This window comes from Vicia villosa, linkage group LG5 (genome assembly GCF_029867415.1).
Source record: "Vicia villosa cultivar HV-30 ecotype Madison, WI linkage group LG5, Vvil1.0, whole genome shotgun sequence".
Lineage (NCBI taxonomy): Eukaryota > Viridiplantae > Streptophyta > Magnoliopsida > Fabales > Fabaceae > Vicia > Vicia villosa.
In genome coordinates, this window is record NC_081184.1 from 92,574,325 (window position 1) to 92,592,316 (window position 17,992).

Genomic DNA, 17,992 nt, shown 5'->3' on the forward strand with positions numbered 1-17,992 from the left:
CCCAATCCCCGCCCCAAAGTGTTATCGGGGGAACTTTTCCCTCCATCCCCATCCCCACGGGGAAAAAAATCCCCAACTTTGAATCTCCGCACAGATATTTCCCACAGGGATCCCCATTAACAGATACAATTGACATCCCTACCCATGATGCCTTAGTTTGCTATAATTACTTTAACGCAAACTATGTACTTCAGTTTACAACAATCACAACCCTACCCAGCAACACCAATAGTCTCTTCCACCCTCACAACGTCATCGACAATTGTTTAAGTACTACATCAACAATTTCATCAGCAACATCAAGTCTGAACAATTTCAGCAACAATAGCAGTTTGTGTTTTAACAATTCGTTTAAACAATTACGTTCCTCAAGCTTTCTTAACCAATACCAAACCATCTCAGAAATTGAAAAACTGGTATGCCGACCCAGTGACTTCCCATCTTGTCACCTCTAGTTAACAACATATTGCAGAACCCATCACACTTTCTTGTAGGAAATAGTCAAGGTTTGCACATGAAATCTATTATTTGGCCTCTTTCTATCTCCATCTTATTTGATTGGAAAAACCAAGTCCATTAAAGATAGAGTCTGAATAAGATTTATAAGGAGTGACACTCTTCACCATACAAGGTTCATCTCAAATTCTAATATATTTCAATGTCAAGTTCTTTCCAGTAACTTGATATTGTTTCCTTCAATCACAAAATCTTGTGAGTGTGAGTCTGTTTTCTAAGAATAGCTGTGTGTACTTTGAATTTCATTCACTGATTGTTTTTGTTAAAACATTGGGTGATCATTGTTTCCTAGGTTCATTTTGGTCTCTTTCCATTTCTCGACCTCTTTATAAATAATGTGTTTTATTCATTTCCTCATTCTTCTGTCACACTTAAATTGTGTATATAGTGTCTTTCTCCCGATTATGAGAACACAACCTTATGTCCTACCTCAACCCCACAAAAAGGCTTATCAAGTGAGGACTGTCGAAACCATATAAGCTACCCGACATATCTCTAGTCAATGTGGGACTTACAACACCCTCACATTCCGGCATTGTTTGAAAAACCAGACCAGACTGATTGGTCAAACCGGTTCAATCTGGAACCAGGCCGGACTGATCGGTTAAACCGGTTCAATCTGGAACCCGACTGGACTGATCGGTCAAACCGAACCAGGCCATTGACTGGTCCATTCAATGTTTCAAATCGAATGTGCATGTAACCAGTTTTGATGTATTAAATCGGTCACAAATCAGATTGAACAGGAAGAACTCATCTATCCGACTGGAAAAAAACTCGGTAGGCTTGTTCACTGTCAGAAAAATCCAAACAAAGTTGCAAATGATACTCACCTACTGAAAGAAGACAGGGAAGATGAAGTAAAGAAGAAAATTAAAGAAACACTGTAGACCTTTTTATATACCTTTCACTCCTATAATTAACCAACTTCAGTTGGTTAATTGCTATAAAATACTCCTTCTGTCCCAAATTATAAGTGACTTTACAAAAAAAATTTGTCCCAAATTATAAGTCACTTTACAATTCCAATGCAACATTAATGACATTCTTCCCAATATACCCTCTATCATTTATTACTATTTATTCTTCTAACCCTTTAAATTTCTCTTTCATCCGTAATAATTGAAGGACAATATTGAAAGTCATACATAATTTCACTTTCCCATACAATATTAATTACGTTTCTTAATACGTGTGAAATGTCCAAAACGTCATATAATTTGGGACGGAGGGAGTACCAGCCTAATAAAGAAGCACGTCCCAGAAAGTTACGTCTCTTTTATCTTTCTATTCTTCCTAGCATATACCTCCACTATAGGTGGGTGTTTCCTTTCAGAGTATTAGAATATATAAGATATCTGATAACTTCAACAATTTTCATCAAGTACAAAAGTGTCATAAGCATTTTAAGTAAAATATGTGATTATCATCTTACCATTTCATAGCCAAAAGTTTAATGTGGATAAGTATTTGATGTGAAATGTTAGGAGATAATTGAAAGATATGTATGTTTTCTGCCTGTTTCGTTTCACTATCACTCTATGAGTTTTGATCACGGATTTTGAATTTCCAATGAATATAAATCTCCCATAACCTAAGACCTAAAGGATTTTTTTCATGATTGCAGCCTCCATCAATTGTTACGGACGAGATTTGCACTGCATGTGACTTTAACCGTCCCGGAAAGACTTGTCTACGCAAGCTTGAATGGGTTTGGCGTGGAGAAACATTCACGGCAAAGAAAAGGTGTAATTTCCTTTTTATATTAATGTTGCAGTTGCTGCACTGCAGACTGTTTTGCTCAAATCTGTGAAAAGTTAAATAAATGACTGATAAGGGTATTTTTTAAAATCCTTTCAGTGACTATTATCATCTAAAGAAGCAAATTGAGTCAGAGTTTGTCGATGGAGTAAATGAAAGGTCAACAAAATCGTTTCTTGACCTGCCCAAAGCTGAGCAACAATTAAGACTAAAAGAGCGTTTAAAGAAATACTGCCAAAAGGTTATATGATTGATTTATTGAACATTCTCTTTAAATAATGTATGGCATACTAAACCATAATGACTTCCTCAGGCATATAAACGAGTACTTGACAAACCAGTTACTGAACTCCGTGAAGCTGGAATCTGCATGCGTGAAAATCCATTTTATGTTGACACTGTTCGCAGGTGAGTTAAGATCATTGAAGAGTAACTCTGAATAAAAACTGACCATTGGAATATCTAGTTCGAAGCAGATGTCCATAGATGTTTATAATCTGCAAGGCATATTAAATATACAGCTCATAGTTTTAAATTGGATTGATTGACCCTTTTAAGTTTGTCTTGCACTATTTTTTGGTTGGTTGTAGTACTAAGGCTATGTTTTGTGTTATCTGGTTCAAGTTTCCGGGATAGGAGATATGAGTATAAAGGCCTCAACAAGGTTTGGAAAGGAAAACTATCAGATGCCAAGGCCAGTGGAAATTCTATGAAGATCCAGGAAGCACAAGTATGAATTGTTATATTAACAGGCTTGTTGGTTCTTTCACAATTACTCAATTTGCTGTTAGCAATATGTTACAGTGTTGGGATTTCATATTTGTTTGTTTTATGCATCAGGACATGGTAGTGCTGTATGATTCATTGCAACTTGCTCACAAGTGTATTCTTAATTCCTTTTATGGATACGTAATGCGAAAGTGAGTACATTGACCTCCTAATGTTTTTGAAGTTTCATCATTGGGATTCATTCAATTTCAATAACATTTGCTACTTTTTCTTCTTGATCATCTCGTGCATCAATGTTTTTGTTCCAGGGGTGCAAGATGGTACTCCATGGAAATGGCTGGTGTTGTCACATATACTGGTGCTAAAATTATTCAGAATGCCCGTTTGCTGGTAGAGAAAATAGGAAAACCACTTGAACTAGACACTGACGGTATCTGGTGTTGCCTTCCTGGATCGTTTCCAGAAAATTTCACTTTTAAAACAATGTAAGTTCTAATTTACTAATTATGTGTCTGTTAAGCGTACCTATATTCGAAGTTGTTAATATCAGGTGTTAAATTTGTATGCTTAATGCAAATTTAATCAATCCAATTACTAAATTGAAAATCATCATTAAGCAGATCAGATTCACAAAGTTTCATACATTATATATAAACGAAGATGGAGAATGGTTGGACAAATACAAATTTTAGGCTTAATGATGTGTGAGATAAAAGATTTAGAGTGTAATTATATCCATTGGCTTAGTTCATTGGTTTGGCGGTTCTTTAAAACTAAAACCGAAAACCAAACCAAACCATATCGGTTTTCATTGGTTCGGTTCGATTTTGAAAACAAATAAAAAACAATCAATTTCATTTCGGTTTGGTTTGATTTGAATTGTCGGTTGAATTTGTTTTTTTTACCCGCTTACATCCCTAAAAAAACTATTTCTATTCTATATTTATAAAAATATCATTTTAATAGCTTCCTTTTAAATTTTACAAAGCATCAAACTATAATATACGATTTGATAGGTTCTTTGCAACCCTTCATAGAAAATGAATACTTGTTTTTCTCTTCAAAACTGTAGTACAGGTGCAGTAATTTTTTCTATCATAAAAAATCTATCCGGCCGAGTTAAATTTTTAATAGGATAAGAGTAATATATTGGTAAACTTGCTATTAAGTTATTTTTGTTGACAAAATTTGCTATTCCATTATATTATCTATTAAGTTCTAAATTTGCTATTCAGTTATATATCTATTAACTTCTAAATTATTTGTTTTTTATATACATGATGATCAAGATAGTATAATGATTGGAAATTTGTGTTCTACAAAAAAGGAATTAAAGGTAAAAGTTTGTTAAGTTTGATACGGTGTCAATGAATCTTGACTTATATAATTAGCTTTTGTAGAAATTAAATCTAGCAATCCAATTATTAACTTTTGTGATATAAAATTTCAACATGCCAAATCTTACTAACAAAAGAAGGACTTGTCACTGATTAATAAACCAGGGGGCTGTCTATTATACGATAAACTTCGCTTAATTTTAGAATATAAAAAGAGTATTTAGGAAATTGTTGACTGCAAAACTTAAGATCAATGATTTTGGTGGCTCTTTGCTAAGTAGCATAATTGGTTATTCTAGTTGATTTCTCCAACATTACTTAATTAAAGGCGTAGGCTGTAGGCAATTGTGCTTCATCTTGCATTTCACTCCTTTCACAAAGTATTTTCTCTTTCTAGTTTTCAACAATTTCAAATGCTACTGTTAGAAATCATGCTTACTCATTCTTGATGCATTTCAGAGACTCAAAAAGGAAGCTGACAATCTCATACCCTTGTGTTATGCTTAATGTTGATGTGGCAATAAATAATACAAACGATCAGTACCAGGTGAGCTTGTAATTTTATTCGTAGTTGGTTCAATTCACAATATGACTCAGTGCTTCCGCTTCTTTGTTTTACCCTGAGTAGTCTTCAGTTACCTTGCTTTAACAAGTGATTACATAATTCTCTCTATTTCTAATTTCCTGACAGACGCTCACAGATCCCAATAGGAAAACTTATACAACTCATAGTGAATGCTCTATTGAATTTGAGGTGGATGGACCATACAAGGTAAAGTAGAGCAGCAAATTGATATTACAATTTTATCCCGTGTTTCACTATATTTAAATGACTTGTATGGTTTTCTTTGGTGTAGGCAATGATCATACCTGCTTCCAAGGAGGAAGGAATTTTAATTAAGAAGCGATACGCTGTTTTTAATGATGATGGAACTCTTGCAGAGCTCAAAGGTTTTGAGATCAAGCGCAGAGGTGAACTGAAGCTAATCAAAGTTTTCCAGGTATTTTAATAAAGATAACTTCAAGTGCGATCCATACAATAAGATTTGATCATTTCCCTTTCACTACAAGGGTGATGCTAACTAGTTAAAGCTGAAGCATTCATATTTATTAACTACTTGCAGTATTTCTTTTCCAGCGTGGAAAGGTATCGGTAGTTAGAAATACACTAATTATAATTTTTAGAATAAGCAGTTCCAAACTCGTTGCATAAACTACTCCTTTTCTTTTCATAGTTTGCATAATTTTTTATTTCTTTCTAAATTGTAGCATCAAAGTTGCAGTTCAACATTCAGGGTCTTTTTAATGATTGCTATGTTATTAATGCAAAGTTAGAGTGATCAGTTGAAATTGTTGTTTTTCAACAGGCTGAGCTTTTTGACAATTTTCTTCACGGCTCAACCTTAAAGGAATGCTATTCAGAAGTCGCTATAGTGGCAAATCGCTGGCTTGATCTTCTTGATGTATGCTAAAGTCAATGGCTCAAAGTCTATTTTAATTGTAGTATTAGGCACTTTGATATATATGTTTTTCACATATTATTTAGTTAAATTCTTCCTGTTACACAGACCCAAGGAAAAGATATTGCAGATAGCGAGTTGCTTGATTATATATCAGAATCAAGTACCATGAGCAAGTCTTTAGCTGAATATGGTCAGCAGAAGTCTTGTGCTGTTACCACTGCTAAACGTCTTGCTGATTTTCTCGGTGATACAATGGTCAAAGATAAAGGTCTTCGATGTCAATACATAGTAGCAAGTGAACCTAAGGTGTGATCTATGAATATTTGAAAATTTCATGAATCACATTTGTTTCATTCGTCCAAATAATCTGTTTGTTTGTTGCTTAGTGACTATCATCTAAAGACCATTTTCTTTACAGGGAACACCTGTAAGTGAGCGTGCTGTTCCTGTGGCAATATTTCAAACTGATGCTGGTAACTTGCTCGTTTTTGAAGGAACAGATATCAATTTTTTTATTGTTTACATTTGAAATAAGAAAGTGCATGCAAACTTTTTGCAGAAGTAATGAAGTTCTATGTCCGAAAATGGTGCAAGGTCTCATCAGATGTTGGCATTCGCTCTATAATTGACTGGTCCTATTACAAGCAGCGGCTTAGTTCTGCAATTCAAAAAATTATCACTATTCCTGCTGCAATGCAAAAGGTTTGTTAATTTTTTCTCTCTGAATTTCAAATATTTGTTCTTGTCTGTTCTAATGTTTTACAAACAAGAGTTTAATGCTTGCAGGTTGCAAATCCCGTCCCTAGGGTTGTTCATCCTGATTGGTTGCATAAGAAGGTCCGTGAGAAGGAGGACAAGTTTCGCCAAAGAAAAATAGACGATACCTTTAAGTCAATGATCAAGAACGAGAGCTCAAAAAAACATAATGATTCTAAAGGTGTCCATAACATAATGGTTGATGAGAGTGTTAATGACTTGGAGGACTTTGGAAACAAGGGCAGGAGTTCTACAGGACCTAGACCAATTATACGGCATTATGAAGCTAACAATGAACAGCATTCAGAGAAGATCAATGGTCAAGAAGATTCAGAGCAACAAGCTGTTGACAGGAGTAACATACTTCATCCCCTTTCACAACAAAATGAAATATCATGTGAAGATATCGACAGAACTGTAGATTATCAAGGATGGCTTCAAATGAAAAAGAGAAAGTGGAAAAATATGCTGGGAATGAGAAAGAAGCAAAGGTAATGTGCTTTTTGCTACGTAAATTTTAAAGTTTATGGATCAATATTTAGGAAGTTCTTTGGAATGGCTCTCATTCAATGGGCAAGTCCCAAATGATAATCACAGGTTGTTTGTAAGAAAGAGATAAAATGATATTTTAAGTTAACGTCTTCTGGATGTTTTAACTTTTCCTTGATAAATAAAAAAATTGATAAGCAATAAGTGCAACAGAGACAATAGCTCAAAGATGGCTTTTGGCCAAATTCGTAAGTTTGTGTTACCATATTTTTTGGGCATTTATTTTGTTTTAGAGTAAGCATGAACAAAGTCTCCTGTGTGCATCTCTTAAGAATTGAGTACTTATTATTTCCCTATTTTGGAGAAATCAAAATGGGATATTCATGAATGGCTACACAATTTTCTTTCAAGGTGGCACAAGCAAATGGACAGAACTTTGTTTGTGTTGTGTTACTGACTTTACAAGTGATCTGCCTGCCATTCTTTGCCATATTCATTGAACATTTTTTACTGGATGACAATCTTAATGTCATGATAGATATCCCGGTGTTCATCAATGTGATTTACATATACACATGCTAACTATTATTGATTGGTATTAAAGATGATCTTTGATTTTCTCAGATTGGAGAATTCAAAGAGATCTGACCATTTAAATGGCAGTCTTGAACAAACCAGTGGTAAGTTGAATCACGGAAAAAGTAATGTCAGTTCATATTTTAGAAGGCATGAGGTAGCCTTAACACGGTGCCCCTGGCAGGTAATTGTTAATTTTGCAACAGTCATTTTTACACCATTACTTATGATTTTGAAATTTCTTTATTCTAATATTTGCGTGATTCAGATAATACAACTGGTCTACAGTACACAAGCTGGTCAATTTTTTGCTTGGGTTGTTGTTGACGGGATTATGCTCAAGATTCCTATTTCTATTCCTAGAGTCTTTTACCTTAACTCTAGATCACCAACAGAAGAATTTTCCGGCAAACGTGTCAACAAGACTCTTCCTCATGGAAGACATAGCTATAACCTGCATGAGGTACTGGTGGAATTATTGTTCCCTCGCCTACCCTTTTAAAAAGATTTACTGATGATTCATTTATTATTTTTTCTCAAGTGAAGGTATTAATATTGATTTGAAAATTTTGCAGGTCACAATTAATGAAGTACAATATAAAGAAGAAAGCAAAAAACTTGCCGCTCTTCTAGCAGATCCTGATGTTGAGGTCCGCACATTTACTGATCATCAATATAAATGTGTGTGTGTGCGCGCTTGCGCGTGCGTCTATACTTTTTTTCTTTCTATGTGGACTTTATGTTGCATCACTTATAATTTTGTGATATGATATGCCAGCATTCTCAGTCTAACTAATAGTTAGAGATCATCACATAATAGGGGTGTCTTAATTATTTGTTGTTTTTGAGGGGTGAAGGTTACAAGTAGTCTCTTCTAGAGGCCATTATTTTGACATTAGATAAATGATTCTGTTGACTGAGTGGAAAATAGAAACGAATACAATGAAACTATGTTTGAACTACAAATCAGAGTCAATTTTATATATGCTCAAAGCAATACTTACAAAAATAAATAAAGGAGATTCTATCCCTATTTACATGATATGATATACCTATACAATAAATACAAAGTTCAGAATATATTCAACTAATTCCTCTAGACGGTTTCTTTTTTGAATATGTCAAGGAGGTTAATATGCCCTCTTCACTCAACTTATTCTGGTTCAAAGTCTCTTTCATTTTGGTTCAGGTTTAGCTTTTTTTGATTAGCGATTGAATAGGTTTTTTCATTTTGTTAATGTAAAACTTGTTCATAATTGACTGTTAAAATCTGCAATATAAAATATGAGCCAACAATTTCAGTATCAACTTTTTGAGCATATTGAATATTGATATCGCTGTGTTAATGTGCTAAGAGATACTTGAGGTTTGTTAACGATATTATGTGGTTGGGTCATATGGGTGTTCTTTCAAATCTGAATCGTTACTCCAAGGGTCCAAGCTTATATAGTCATGTATAATCGGAGTACTGCATTGAGTAGATAAAAGTGCTCAACATGGCACTCATGCCATGAGGCTCCCCCACCTAATAGACTAGTCTTTTGGATTTGCCTCTCTTCATGGGTTTATGTCTAACTATTGGTGCTTCCATTAAGAGTTGACCACGTAAAGGGCTACCGAAGTGGAAACGCCTTCCGCCAGGTTAGTGTCGATAAAGTGAAGGCCCCTGTGGTTGTCGACTCTTAAAGGGCAAGTCAATGTTAGGCGTCCCACATTGAGCAGATAAAAGTACTTACCGTGGTACTAAACCCGATAAAACTCTCCCACCTAATAGACTAGTCGTTTGGTTGGGCTATTCTCATGGGCTTAAGTCCTAACAATTATTGTTAGAATATAGAATATTGGATAATTAGAGTAGTTAAGAGTTAAGTTAGTAGAAGTTAGTTAGTAATTTAATAAGTTTGTTAGGTGGTTTTTAAGAGTTGTTATTTTCGTTGTTCTTAGAAAGTTTTTAAGTCTGAAAGGATAGTCCTCCTTTGGGGTAGGGTAAAGTTATCATATCTTCATTTACCAAAAGAAAAGTTCCTAACAGTGTCTTTCATGGGTTGTTCTTAGGCGCCATCTTTCCCTTTTGAGTTTGTATACATGCAAAGGAATTGATGTGGTTAGAAAGAGACTAAGCCTATGTTTGGGAGTTTGGAGGGGAAGGGAGGGGAGGACTTTGAAAAATGTTCGGAGTCCACCTATGTACCAAACTTGATCCATATGATTTATGATAGGCCTTTGACACATGTGTATAAGAGAAGGGGTAGAAAGGGAAATACCGAGGGAGGAGAAAAGGCACGTGGGAGGGTTTTTAGAGGGTTTGCTTTTATTCATAACACCAAAAACCCCCTAATATAGGGGACTCAAAATTTGTATTGAAGGAGGACTTTGGAGGGCTTACATAAATTCTCAAAATATCTTTTATGTTGTTATAGTATTTGAACAATTAAAAATATAGTAATGATATACATTCTTTTACCATTCTATACAAAATCATTTTTTCAGAAAATGTCAAATGTTTTCCTATATTTTTTTAAGAATTTGTTTTGGGAAGCCCTCCCCCCCTCCAAACTCCCAAACATAGCCTAAGAGAATCCACGTGTCTTTTACACTATAATTACTTATTTACATAATATCTGACATTCCCCTTCAAGCTTGGGTATATAAATTAATAGATCCCAATAGTAATAACAACTAATAACAGTGTCATATATTGATGATGGTGACAAACTTCTTACAATGGAAATAACACTAGGTTGGAATGGAGAGTAGCTCCTTAAAAAATGGTAAATGGAAAATACTGAGATTCCCTAAGAGAGTAACCCTACTGATAGTGAAAATCCTCCCATTACTCAGCCACCAAATTCCCTCTCAATACCAGCCTTCCTCACATAATTTCTCCTGTCCTCTTTTATTCCCTCCTGCCCCATGTGCTCACTGATTTCCTCAATCACATCCTCCACTCTCTGATTGCCACCTAAGCAATTAGTTATTTCTGCTCCCGTTTTCACTACCACCTCACTATTCATTCCTTCTATCATTCCTAACTGTGTCCCATGTGCCTTTTCTCCTCCCTATGTGTATTTCTGTTTCTTCCCCTTCTCTTATACACATGTGTCAAAGGCCTATCATAAATCATATGGATCAAGTTTGGTACATATGTGGACTCCGAACATTTGTCAGTTATCATTTGAACCAACAAAGCTAGTAGTGATGTCTCTAAATAAAATATTCTCTATAAAAAAATGAAAATGTGTCTCAATTTGCTTAGTCCTCTCACGAAATACTAGATTTGAGGCAATATGTTTAATGATTGTTGCCAATGCCATCAGTATGGCCGCTCCAAATCCAAGCTCCTAAAGTAACTATTTAAGCCATATGAACTCACAAGCGGCCAGCACCATGATTCAATATTTTGTATTTGCACTTGACCTTGTGAACAAGTTTATGCTTCTTACTTTTCTAGGATATATGATTGCCCCCAATGAATATGTATCACTTCAAGTACTTTTCTAGGATATACGATTGCCCCCAATGAATATGTATCACTTCAAGTAAGACCACGTAGCTGAACAACATGTCTAAATCTGCTGAACCAATCTCGAGGAGATGACCCTGTATAGATCCATGAAGACCCCCTTTGAGTAACAAATTCAGGAGGCTTTGCTCCATATTAACTTCTTCATTGAGATTACCAAGGAGGAAAACATTCTCAATATCAAATTTGTGAAGAGGCTAACGAAAAATAGAAGCCATGTACATAGCAAAAGAACATAATCCGTTTTAGCAATTGGGGCAAGTGTCCCAAATCTAAGATAACAACCACCTTCCTTGATGGAAGAGGAACATCCCACTGCTCTGAAGTGTATGCATTTTTTAACTGATAGCTTGTTGTCACCTAGGATGAGAAAGAGTTTCGCCATCACTTAAGTTTTTGGAATTTATACAAAAGACAAGGAATATACATGTAAATTTAGGTGACACATGTTTGATGTTTCGTTTTCTTCTATTTTATGGGCACTGCACAACTATGCATGTTTGCTGTTTTTGCATTGTGAGGCTATCTTCTACGGTGTTTGTCATGCAATTATTTTCTCACTAGTGGATCATATAAAAGTTTTCTTTCCCATTCTAGTGGTGACTACTTTTCCTATCGATTGTCATTCAGATGGTGACTTATGTTGTTTATGACTCGTTATCCTAGAATTTTGTCCCAGATGCTCTAGCTTCAGCCTCTTTCCAGGTGCAGAAGCCCGTCTTCGGCATAGCCTTCACCCCAAAGAAACTAGCGCTGTCTTCACCTCAAATCAGTGGCCTTATCTTTGTTTGATTACTTGCCACAAAATTGCTATCAGGATGATAGTCATTACAACTATCTAGTCGAACTAACTTTCTAGCAATTCTAGTCAACTTAACAAGCATTTTTGAGTTGTCTTCCCAACCTTTGTTTTTTTATCTGTGCAGAGATGTATTATTTTCTTGTTACAAGTTAAAGCTTTATAAGCTTTAGCTTGAGGCGAAGAGTTATAATATAAGATAGTATATCATAATATCTAAGAATATTTTAGTTATTTCCGAGGATCAGTTTCTAATCTTACGTATCTTATTTTATCTCCTAGGATTAATATTTCTTAGTTATTATCATGATTTGTTTCCTTATTTTGCTATTTATTTAAGATTAGGAGTCTTATATCCCCATTAATAGGGGTTAGTGTTTAGTTTTTTTATATCAAGTTTGTATCAAATCATTATAACAGTTTTTTTGAAACTTAAAACAATTTACACAATACTATTAAACACAGCTACTTATTTACATCAGTTGTAACAAATTGCATGCTTCACATGGTATTATTTTTATGTCTGCTCTCATTTAGATTACTTTGGTACATCAAAGAGCTATATTACCAGTTTTACTTTCATTTTGTCAAATATATATGATTGGTGATTTAAATTGGAGGATGCAATTTTTATGCCAGGGAATATATGAAACCAAGGTGCCACTAGAGTTCAACGCTATAGTCCAACTTGGTTGTGTTTGTAAGGTGGATAAAACTGCTAAAAAACGTAGCCTACAAGAGCCATGGAATTTGAGTGAATTGCACATGAAGACCACAACAGAATGTGCTTATCTTGAACAATCAATACCTTTTTTTTACTTATACCACAGGTAAGTAAGCCTAATATCTACAGTTTTATTCTCAATTATTTATGTCACTAATTTTTTGGTTAAAATTAGAGCCTCATTTGCTTTAAAGGTAGATTTCATGTTTTCTTGTGCTTTGCATAATATCTTTAAAGGCAATTATTTTATATTCACCATTCTTTTATTATTTTCAGCATCTCAGAGGGACGGGCTATATATGTTGGATATTTTCCGGGGTCACAGGCAATAACTTTTGTGGTAGTTAATCCCTACCAAAACAAGGACATATCACCGATTTTTCTCGAAAGACAATTTCGCGATGCTTGCAGAGCTTTGTCTATTGAGCCAGCTCTGGGGAATGGCATTAATTTCAATGTAACTGTCACATTTCTCTTATCATAATTTTCTTTCACTGTAATGGGTCTTAGTATCTAGTCTTTAGATATTTTAAAAAAGAATTATTCACTTAAGTGTCTATTTATTTACCTATTTTTATGTTCATGTGTATAATTACATCCTACATTCAGGTGGAATATGTTGCACTTGTCAAGGATGCGGAAGCAGTATTGCAAAGCGCAATAAATGATCACAGGTTTTACTTTTATTTTATGTTAGTTTGCTATAATTCTATTATTTTTATATCTTACCTTGCTATAATTCTATGTGAAGCACAAAATGTTTTTGATCCTAATATTCAAGAAAGTAGCACAACTTAGGTTTTCTTTAAAACATGCGACCACACTGTTCCATTTTGTGTAGATCCTTTTAGCTGCTTAGTGCAATAAAGGTTAACCGTATGCACTCTAATTATTATTTTGTTGAGTTTATTATAATCTTTACATGAGTAGGAAAGTTTATTGCCATAAGAGGGCAACGTCAATGCACAAAGTTTAGGTCTCAACGATTCTCCATTTATCTGAGGTTGTTGATTTTCGACAAATCTTCTTTCATGCGTTACTACAAGTCAAATATATCATTCCGATACACCAACTTTTTTTACCAGCTTTCCCTTGTCTGTTTGGTTTTTAGGAATTTTATCACTTTAATATCATATAAGTAGCAGCTGAATTCCTCACCGGAGGTCCTTAATATACCGTAGTATTTTTCTATTTCTAACGGGAAAATTGCATTTACTTCCTTTTTTATGCTTAATGAGTCTCATCTCTTGTATTTTTAAACAAACACTTACCACCCTTATTTGGTGGAGATATTACACCCCCTCTCCTTTTTAAAGGGGAGGCGAGTGTACTTGACAGAGGAACTAATGTCTTACAGAAAATAAAAGGATTGCACATGTCATTTAGACGGTCACATTAATGGTAGGGTGCAATTCACTCAATTCTAATAGATGTATTCAGTTAGATGGTAAAAAATGCTGTAACTGATTACTAAGTAGAGGTCACTCCTCAATATCGCATCTGTTTATTGGTTGTTCAAGACAGCCTATGTATTCTTTACAAATGAAGTCTTGCCGCAATAACATGAATTCAAAGTCTAAAAATACTTTAATTAAAACTCAAATGCTTAATGTTGTTTGTGAATTTAAATGAAAGATCTATTCTGAACTTATTTAGATAACCTAGTATTTCTGTTTTGAACTTGAATTTGACCATTAAATTCCATATATGATAATCTAGTACCAGCGAAGTTCATCATATCTACATGTTATGTTATAAATATAAAAATCAGTTTTCTATTTTCATCCGCTGCACTGAATTATTTTGTCCTCTGTTTATCATGGTCATAGGAGCGAACATCATGGGCCTATGGTTGCTGTCATTGAATGCCCTGATGTTCAACTATTAAAACAGGGCATTCGAGCTCTAGACGATTTCCCATGCCTGAGTATTCCTTCTAATGCACGTGATAGTCAGTATCAGGTAAACTGTTCTGAAACTGCTGGCTCATATTAAGCTTGTTTGTATGTCAATATCTTTTAATGCTTTTTTAATACAAATTTTTGCTTTTTAGATTCTCGGATGGCAACAAGTTGCTGCAAAACTTGGAATGCAACGATGTGCTGCATCAGTCCAGTGGCTCAATGAGAGAATTGCTTTATCAAGATATGCCCATGTAAGCACTCCAAATCTTTAGCAGCATATATTTGGGAAAACTACAAAAATAAGGATTAATTATTAAAAGTTTAAATTTATGAACACTTCACTGAATAAAATTAGTTAGTTACGCCAAAATGGTTATTTTAATGCCAAAATTTCAGTTAGTATGCATATGACATGTATGCCCTAGTTTAATATATGCGCTCTAGTTTGAAAAAGAGTGTTGGTTGTATTTTAGTCTTTTTGTGATATGATTTAGTTTCCTTAGATGAACAAATTTTTAGCAGTAATCTTTCTAACTTCTGACTTTCGGATTCCATTTCATGCTCAGCTTATGTATATATGTTTGTATACAATTATCAAATAATCGTGTATTAGATTTTCATCAGCTTCAGCTATATGCATTTGAATTTCTTTTGCAGGTACCACTGGGGAACTTTGCATTTGACTGGCTTATGTTTACAGTGGATACCTTCTTTTCTAGAGCACTGCGTGATAATCAACAGGTTCTTGTTTTGATATGATTTTGTAATCTTGAATCTGAATATTATCAACAACAGAAACTTACTACCCTCTCTTCATTTTTAATGTTTTACATCCTTACCCGAACCATATGATTTGTTTATGCCAGTATGGGTGTATCTTGTTGCATAGTATAGCATCAAACTGAAACATAAATAAATTCATTACAACCCCATTTTTGTCTTAATGAGATGTTCATAATCCAGGTACTTTGGATATCTGATGATGGCTTTCCAGATTTGGGTGGCAACAATGGTGAAGAGAACTGTTTTTTAGACGAGGTCTGTTTTATGTCCCAACTTTTTGCTGGCCTTTAATGTTTTCATGCTGAGCTTGGTTGTTCTGCCTTATTAAGCAAATTGTTATTGTTGTTATTTTATTATTATTATTATTATTCTGGAAGAAAATGACTTCTAGATACCTGACAGGTGCTGTACATTTTTTACCCATAACTCTCTTTTGAATAATGATACATTAGAACATCTCCAATGGTGCAGCCCACTCTGTTCTTATCTCACCATTAAGTGGGTTCCACTATGCCATGTTGCTTTTAAGAATTTTACTCATTTTTATTCGAAGTTTAAGCAATTGCCGTGGCTTAAGAACTCAATAAGTAACTCTGTTGGATTTGCTTTAATTGAATAACCACTCTAGATTTCTATTTATACTTTTATTTTTTATGATGCGGAGACTACTTTTTATAACATGACCACAGCTAAGTCATTCTTATTTTATTAAAAGCTACTGGTCCATGAGGCAACATTCACTAGTTATAGTTACAATTTGATAATAAGTTAATTATCCACTCTGTGATAGTGATCATATTGGTTATTCAAAAGATATGCAATTGCAAATACATAGTAGATGTGGTTAAACTTTGCTACAAAATCAACTGAGAATAATTTTTCCTTATTTTTTGTTTGTATGATGATTTAGCATGCCCATGCCCGTTACTTTGAAATTGACTGCCATGCTATTTGAAAATAGGTGCAGCAACCTGTTTGTACGTTTCCTGGAGCTTATAGAAAAATTACCATAGAGCTAAAGGTTCGATAGTTTGAAATTTCTTTCACCAATTCAGTCATACTTTTATAACTCAACGGATAGTTTTTTATTTATTATTTATTTATTTGCAGATACACCACCTGGCTGTAGATGCCCTTTTAAAATGCAGCCAAGTTAATGATATGGAAGGAGGTGCTTTGTTAGGATTTGATCATGAATTTGATTCTGAATCATTTCCGATGAATGGCTTTGATGAGTCTACTTCATGCGCACATGCCTTTCGAGTACTAAAACATTTGATCCAGCGGTGCCTTGCAGATGCAGTCACATCTGGAAATGTTTATGCTGATGCAATATTGCAACATCTGTATAGATGGATTTGCAGGTTTTTACCAACCTCAAATGTTTACCACCATCTTCTATTCTATTTGTATATTTACTGCATTTCTTCCACATCGCAGCCCTCAATCAAAGCTTCATGATCCTGCTCTTCACCAGCTACTCCACAAGGTAAACAATTATTCGTTAAAACATATGGTACGATGCTCAGATGGTAGAGCGTTTAGTTACCTCTTCCTGATGACCTGGATTACTTAACTTTAATGGGATTTATAACTTTGTTGTAAAACGTCCTTATTAATTGTACTGCATGTCTTTTGATTGCATTGGTATTTATTATAGGTCATGCAAAAGGTCTTCGCATTATTGTTGGCAGAGTTCCGCAAGTTGGGCGCAACCATTGTATTTGCAAACTTTTCCAAGATTATTATAGACACGGGAAAATATGATTTGTCTACAGCCAAAGCATACTGTGATAGTTTGTTAAAAACTATACAATCTAGGTCAGTCTTGCAGAGGCTATAAAAAAGTTATAAATTTTTTCTTATTCTTTAATTTTTTGTAATCTTTTGGATGATTTAACCTAAGGATAACAGAAGTTGGAAATTTTGTCATCAACTTCATTTAGGCATGGAAAATATACATTTTTTAATTGAATGACATAAGTTGTGGTGAAAAAATTGCAAACCGTGTTCTTTTTTCTTTTAACCAAATTCATATTTTTTACTTTAAAAGTGATTCATCTTGTTCTATTAACTCCTTGTATTGCATATTTTGTAGAGACCTATTCGAGTGGATTGAGCTTGAGCCACAGCAGTTCTGGTGCTCATTACTATTCATGGATCAGGTTTGGTTTTGATTTGTTTTTCCCTCTGTGTTGGTTTTTGGTTGCTAGATAATGTTTAGGTGTCAATAATTCTTGGCTTGATGCTTTTCTCATTATTATTTCTTGTATATATAAAGGTTACAGGGCTATATCGGTAATTACACTAAATAATTACATTTAAACTAATTCCTATTCACATCCCCTCAAATTGATGCTGCTTGTCAATGAGCATCAAATTGCTAACAAGAAATTGATGACGTGGACGCGGAACAGCCTTGGTAAGAATATCTGCAATCTGCAACTGAGTACTGACATGAGGAAGTGATATTATTCTGTCATCATAAGCGTCACAGATTAAGTGACAATCAACTTCAATATGTTTGGTGCGTTCATGAAAAACAGGATTCGCAACAATTTGGATGACACTTGTATTGTCAGCATAAAGTGAAGTTGGCTCTATTTGAGGAAATCCAAGTTCAGCCAAAAGA

General features: G+C 34.4%; 1 protein-coding gene across 2 annotated transcripts in view; it reads left to right on the plus strand.

The window, feature by feature from the left end:
* The window catches only part of LOC131601850 (DNA polymerase epsilon catalytic subunit A-like), a 36,172-nt gene that overhangs the window by 10,109 nt on the left and 8,071 nt on the right, over positions 1 to 17,992 (plus strand). For both annotated transcript variants that reach the window (XM_058873756.1, XM_058873757.1), the window contains exons 16-44: positions 2,144 to 2,262; positions 2,377 to 2,518; positions 2,591 to 2,685; positions 2,902 to 3,007; positions 3,118 to 3,197; positions 3,315 to 3,491; positions 4,803 to 4,890; positions 5,035 to 5,115; positions 5,201 to 5,344; positions 5,711 to 5,806; positions 5,912 to 6,112; positions 6,225 to 6,279; positions 6,366 to 6,508; positions 6,593 to 7,053; positions 7,676 to 7,811; positions 7,896 to 8,090; positions 8,203 to 8,277; positions 12,589 to 12,779; positions 12,950 to 13,130; positions 13,283 to 13,347; positions 14,503 to 14,635; positions 14,727 to 14,828; positions 15,235 to 15,318; positions 15,541 to 15,615; positions 16,322 to 16,381; positions 16,471 to 16,724; positions 16,801 to 16,849; positions 17,021 to 17,181; positions 17,459 to 17,525. In XM_058873756.1, the coding sequence (XP_058729739.1) occupies positions 2,144 to 2,262; positions 2,377 to 2,518; positions 2,591 to 2,685; positions 2,902 to 3,007; positions 3,118 to 3,197; positions 3,315 to 3,491; positions 4,803 to 4,890; positions 5,035 to 5,115; positions 5,201 to 5,344; positions 5,711 to 5,806; positions 5,912 to 6,112; positions 6,225 to 6,279; positions 6,366 to 6,508; positions 6,593 to 7,053; positions 7,676 to 7,811; positions 7,896 to 8,090; positions 8,203 to 8,277; positions 12,589 to 12,779; positions 12,950 to 13,130; positions 13,283 to 13,347; positions 14,503 to 14,635; positions 14,727 to 14,828; positions 15,235 to 15,318; positions 15,541 to 15,615; positions 16,322 to 16,381; positions 16,471 to 16,724; positions 16,801 to 16,849; positions 17,021 to 17,181; positions 17,459 to 17,525 (3,816 nt within the window). The remainder of the gene's footprint in view (positions 1 to 2,143; positions 2,263 to 2,376; positions 2,519 to 2,590; positions 2,686 to 2,901; positions 3,008 to 3,117; positions 3,198 to 3,314; positions 3,492 to 4,802; positions 4,891 to 5,034; positions 5,116 to 5,200; positions 5,345 to 5,710; positions 5,807 to 5,911; positions 6,113 to 6,224; positions 6,280 to 6,365; positions 6,509 to 6,592; positions 7,054 to 7,675; positions 7,812 to 7,895; positions 8,091 to 8,202; positions 8,278 to 12,588; positions 12,780 to 12,949; positions 13,131 to 13,282; positions 13,348 to 14,502; positions 14,636 to 14,726; positions 14,829 to 15,234; positions 15,319 to 15,540; positions 15,616 to 16,321; positions 16,382 to 16,470; positions 16,725 to 16,800; positions 16,850 to 17,020; positions 17,182 to 17,458; positions 17,526 to 17,992) is intronic.